General features: G+C 64.5%; 1 protein-coding gene across 3 annotated transcripts in view; it reads right to left on the bottom strand.

Annotated features, from left to right (window-relative positions):
• Positions 1–6: 6 nt before the first annotated feature.
• TP53I11 (tumor protein p53 inducible protein 11) overlaps positions 7–5,638 on the bottom strand; it is an 18,338-nt gene continuing 12,706 nt past the window's right edge. For all 3 annotated transcript variants that reach the window (XM_006157764.3, XM_006157762.3, XM_006157763.3), the window contains 6 exons: positions 4,975–5,123; positions 3,800–3,858; positions 3,596–3,644; positions 3,189–3,285; positions 1,854–1,955; positions 7–1,437 (listed from right to left, as the gene is read on the bottom strand). In XM_006157764.3, the coding sequence (XP_006157826.1) occupies positions 1,304–1,437; positions 1,854–1,955; positions 3,189–3,285; positions 3,596–3,644; positions 3,800–3,858; positions 4,975–5,103 (570 nt within the window). In that variant the 5' untranslated portion in view covers positions 5,104–5,123 and the 3' untranslated portion in view covers positions 7–1,303. The remainder of the gene's footprint in view (positions 1,438–1,853; positions 1,956–3,188; positions 3,286–3,595; positions 3,645–3,799; positions 3,859–4,974; positions 5,124–5,638) is intronic.

Raw genomic sequence — 5,638 nt, forward strand, 5'->3', positions numbered from 1 at the left:
TGCTTGCATGGCCACGGCGCCATTCCTTGGCCATCACTGCTGTGCTACCGTGGCTCTGCTGGGCACAGGCATGTCACTGGGCCCAAGAGGGCAGAACGAGGCGCAGGGTGCCCAGGCAGGGGCAGCAGCCCCACCCCACTGTAGTGCACACGGAGAAGCCTGATGGGCCCTGCAGCTGCTCTCCCCACACCTGTCCCAGGGCCCTTCCTGGGGTGCACTAGTGCCAAGAGAAGGGGTGACTGGAGGACTAACAGGGCACATGACGGACTCTGGGCCTGCAGGGAGGGGGGACAGGGAAGATGAGGGTGCCAGCTGGAGTGTGCACGTGTACTTCCCTGCTCTGGAAGGGCACCAGGTCCTCCTCGGCCAGGTCTTGGGGCAGCCCTGGCCTGGAGGTCAGAGGGCAGTGCCCCAGGGAGAGAGGGTCAGGAGTGGATGAGGGCTGGACCAGGGGGGAGAAATGTCACCCTTCTCTGCCTGTCTCCAAACCTGCCACCACCCGGGGCTGTGGTGTGCCCATCTGTCTGGGCAGGGGTGGGGCTGTGGGTGTGTACAGTGACAGCCTCAGAACTCAGGACATTTAGTGTGGAGGTCCCGGGGGGGATGGGGCAGAGCCAGCCCTGGAGACAAAGCACCCGAGCAGGGCCCAGGAGCTCAGGGTGGGCCCACCTGGGGTGGGGACAGGCTGGCTGCATGTGGCCTGTCATCACGGTTAGGCCGCGAGGGCAAATGCCAAGTCAGGCAGCCCCCCAGCCTGTCGGGCCTCAGCCACAGTGGGAAAGAGTGTGTGTGCGTTCAGGGTGTGCAAGGGGACCCCCACATGTGGGCAAGGCCCAGCCGAGGGGTCGGGACACTGGGGCAAGTTCTCAGAAGCTGAGTTTAGCTGCTGGGCTAGGTGGCTGGGAGGAACGGGGATGGCCCACAGCTTCTTCTCCCCAGAAAGGAGGTCTTCCTGGCAGAGGAGGCCAGACCCTCCACTTGAGCCGATACTCCCAAGACTCGAGCTTTTCAGTCGTTGTCTGCTGAGGGGATGTGGTGGCCAAGGGAGCCCAGAAAAGAGGGTGTCATTGTGCGCGACAGGACGGGGTGCAGCGGCCCTGCCTCTCCCCAGCCAGCATCTGAAGCCAGAAGCCCGAGATCACAGCATCCGGGAAGGCCCACGAGGACAGGAGGCCACCACCCTGCCTGCCCGGGAGTGGGCAGGCCAGGACGGGGTCCCTCCTGCCTCCCGGGAGCCGAAGAGAGACAGAGGCCCCAGAGGCCCCTACCCCAGGCAAGGGTGGGGCCCGCAGCCAGCAGGCGGCTAGACTTTCTTGGGTCTTCGGCCAACTTGGTAATAGTAGTAAATGCTGATGGCGACGAACAGGAGGCGGCTGGCCAGGAGCAGCAGGACGCCCAGGGACACGAGGCCCGTCTCTGCCAGGGTGGCAGTGACCACTGCGGGAGGGGACGGAGGTCAGACGGTGTGTGCCCTCACCATCCCCCACCCCATAGGTTGCCACGGCCGGGGGAGCCCTGGCAGCCACTGCGCTGTCCTCACTCTGAGCCCGGCACCTGCCAGCACGGGCCTGCAGCACTGTCCCCCCCGTCCTCGTCCAGTGCTGTCCTGATGCCCTGGGGCAGAGCACATGGGCCACCTTGAGTGACAGGTGTGGGGAGGCTGCAGTGCACATGTGGGGCGTGGGTGCAAGGCACGTGTGCAAGTGTGTGTGCGCAGGTGACACGGCTGCAGGGGTCCCCACCCCAGACAGGTTTCCATCACTCCCTGCAAACTCGAGCGGCGAGGGCTGGAAGGAGGGGCAAAGCTGCCACCCGCACCCCCTCAGCCTCTGTCTCTGCCCCTCAGGACTCACCCAGGAACTGGACCCCGAAGTAGCAGGCCTCGGTAAGCAGGGTCCAGCGGATGACCACCTTCTCGGCCGTGTAGAGCGCGTTCCACATGATCAGGGAGATGCCTGGGGGGCCACAGCAGACGGGGTGGGGAGGCTGGTGGCAGCGGCCTGGTCCTGGCGTGCCCTGCCCGGCCGCTACTCAGCCCAGGCCTGCCCCATTCCCCGAGGGCCAGCGCTGCAGCTCCTACCCATCTGTGTTCCCGCCAGGGCTCCATGGGAATATAAAGTCACCTCCCCTCACTTGGGATTGGGGACTCCGTCCATTTGTCAGTGTGATGGGGGCACTGACATCATGACCCAGAGCTGGCACGTCCTATGCGTTAATGGCCCGGGCCTGCCCCTGGAGACGGAGCACCCGAGCCCATTGAGGACTCGCGCGGGAGCTCCCGGGGAGGGTCACAGACCAGAGCCTCCCACTCGGCCTCTGGCAGGCCGCTGGCCACGCCTGCTGGTCCTGAGCACCAGACGTGTCCCCACATAGTGCTCGTGCTGCTGCCACCACCCGAGCTCTGTCACTCTGACCTCCCTCCATGTGAGCCAAGTGCTGGGAACCAGCTGCCCTCCTCCCCCACCCCAGAGGCATCTGAGCGACCCTGGACGGTGACGCACAACGGGCACAGGACATGGGCATGCTGCCCGCGCTGGGGCTGTGACATCGGACAGCGGGCACGGTCAGGTGTGGCTGGGACAGGTGTGCGAAGGTAGCCTGGCGCCCCCGACAGAGGGCCAAACGCAGGGCAGGGATGGTGGGGACGGGCTGGGGCCAGGCCTGTGGAGGCAGCTGGGCAGGGGACCTGGGACCTTATTCTGAAGACAAGAAGGAGTCACAGAACAGTCTGGAGGAGAGGAGTGACAGCACTTAGGCTGAACTTTAAAAGCCGAAATTCAGCTTCCCGACAGCCGCTGCGGGCAGCTCAGATGGAGGAAGCAGAGCGGCTCAAACGCTCTGGGGATAGAGGAGGGTGGGCATGAGGGTTTCTGCAGGCATGGTGCTGGTTCTGCCGCCTTCTCTGGGCCACTCACACCTCTGCACCCAGCACCCGGACAGTCACTAACACAGCAAGCACCCAGTCAAGGCTGGTCCCACGCGACGCCCCAGTTCACAGGTGCACTCCACCAACGGCCACAAGATGGCAGCACACACCCAGCAGAGACTCCGCCGAGGAGGCAGGCCGCAGCCTCCAGCCAGGAAACGGAAGAGGGGAGCCAGCACAAATGAAGGCCGGGGGTCCCTGCAGCCTGCTTGGGTCTCCCAGCTCCCATCACGCTCCCCAGAGGCCACACAGCGGTACTCACTGAGGAGCGCACCCCCGTAGAGGCGGACAGGGGTCTTGCTGGTCACTTCGGTTCCATCGAAGACGACATCATAGAGCTGGTCAGGGAAGGCCAGGGCCTGGGATGGCGGCAGAGGGCTCAGGGCAGGGGTGAGGTCACGCATTCCTACCCCAGGAGCAGGATCTTGAACTGTCCCCCACCCCCAAGCTGGGCTTTGGGGTCCCGGGTCCACAGGATGTAGGATGCTCTGGGGCAAGGCAGAGGGGCCAGGCCCAGCCCAGGGGCCTGACAGATGGCCCAGCATGATGCAACGCAGGGTGGGACAACCAGGGACCTGGGCGGTGAGGGCTGGGGAGTCTCACCCAGGGCCCGGCCCAGGGAGTCTCACCCAGGGCCCAGCCCAGGGGCGTGGTGCGTGGGGAGCTTACCATGATGGCAATGCCAGAGAAGAGCATGGCCGAGACGAACTGCCAGACCCTGGGGGGCGTGGAGAGGGAGGTCACAGCCAGGCCTGGGACCCTCCCCACTCCAGCCACAGTGCCCAGGATGGCTGGGTGGGGAGGTGGGCGGGGTCTAAAGTGTTCCCCCATGCAACCCTGGGCCCCAGGGAAAGCTCACAGGTAAATGCTCACCTGAGTCCCAGAGGCTCCCCCCCCCCCAACTTGATCTCATTGCCCAAGACCTGGCTGATCTGTGGACACAGGAAGGGTGAGGAGGCTCTCGGAGCCCTGGCCCATTCACCTGCCCAGCGCCTCCAGGCACACCCTGGGGCCTGCCGAGGTACCTGCCTGGCCAAAGGGGCCCTAGGCTGGAGCGTCACACTCAGCCACCCCTCTCCTGGGTCCCCTGACATGGGTGTAAGAGAAGCTGAAGATACAATGGCTAAGACCGAGCCTCAGGGGCTGCCAGACGGGGGAAGGCCTGGTGCGGCCACTGACTGGCGCAGCCTGGACGGATGGCCGACCTCACTGCGCCTCGGCCTCCTCTCTGTAACATGGTCAGTGACTGTCGGCACCTCCCAGGGCGAGCAGGGCGAGCAGACAGTGCTCTACAGCAGTTGGTGCAGGACCTGGCACGTAGTGGACGCGCCATTTTTTTTTTTGCTATCGGGCACATGCACTTGCCGGAGACAGAGTGAGAGGGAAAGTGATAGATCACCCCCCGGGGGGACAGCCATGCCACACTCCCTTCTTCATTCTCCTCTCGGGACTTTGAGCATGCATGTACACGCACCCAGTGCAATTTCCTTCCTTCTTTCTTTCTTTCTCTTTTGGAGGTTTTTGCTATGGGGCGCGTGCACACTTGCCAGACAGACAGAGAGAGACAGAGAGACAGAAAGCTAGAAATCACCTCCCAGGGGGGATGGCCATGCCGCAATCCCTTCTCCTCTATTCTCCTCTCAGAATCTTGGGCACGCACACACACATGCCTGGCGTGAGTTTAAGCCACCAGGTCTGGGACTCAAACCACGGTCAACTACGTGGGAGTCCAGCAACATAGCCATTGTGCCATCTGCTGGTCCCCCCAGTGTGATTTTCAAGTCACTGGGTCCAGGACTCGAACCATACGGTGGGCCCTGTGAGATCCAACCTCCACGCCACCTGCTGGCCCCGGCACCCGACTAGTCCTGCCTTCCTGATTTCATCGTTGCTGTTACTCCCTGCCGTCTCCATCTCGTTCCCAGAAGCGTGAGTGAAGTCCTGGGGCTCCCGCAGCTCCATGGGCCTCAGCTATGCCTCTCCCCAGTCACGACTCGAACCTGCCTCCCGACGCTGGCACTCAGAGGCGGCCCCCCTGAGTGGCCCACCTTGGAACGGTGCACCTCCCCGTCGTCGTCCTCCCCGCCCACGCCGAGGATCTTCCTGGTCTTCAGGCGGCTCACCAGGTCCGTCTGGCTGTGCTTCTTCATGAGAGGGGGGGGCTGTTTGGCCGCCATCTTGTGCTGGAGCCCAGCCTCTGCCAGAAGGTGGAGGGGGACCAGCCTCAGGCCAGTGCCCAGCCTTCAGGGGGAGGGTCCTGGCAAGAGGACAAGGCCTCCCCCGAGCCTGGGGCAGCAGGTGGAGCATGGCCTCGAGCTGGCCTGTTTTCTCACCTGCCTCGTGGGTTGGGCTGGATGCTAAGGCCCCAGCTCTGAGAGCCGGTCTGGCCCAGGTGAGGGGGATTTCCGTCAGAGCAGGCTGGACGGAGCCCAGTCCTGGAGGAGCCATGGGCCCAGGAGAAGGCACACGGGATGGAGGCCATGGCCAGCGCTTCCCGGGGTGGGCAGCGGAGGGCCAGCTCCCTGGGCGTACAAGAGCCAGGCCTAGGAGGGGTTCTGAGTGCTGGGGTCCTGGCCCCCCACCCCACAGGCCCACCCTGGCTCCCAGACAGCCTTTCAAAGCTTCCAGGAGTAAAGGCACAAGAGGGGGAGGCCCTGCCCGGCTGCACCAGGGAAAGGGTGGCCAGGAGTGCAGGCAGAGGCTGGTCCAGGA

This window comes from Tupaia chinensis, unplaced genomic scaffold (genome assembly GCF_000334495.1).
Source record: "Tupaia chinensis unplaced genomic scaffold, TupChi_1.0 Scaffold000561_1, whole genome shotgun sequence".
NCBI classification, from domain to species: domain Eukaryota; kingdom Metazoa; phylum Chordata; class Mammalia; order Scandentia; family Tupaiidae; genus Tupaia; species Tupaia belangeri.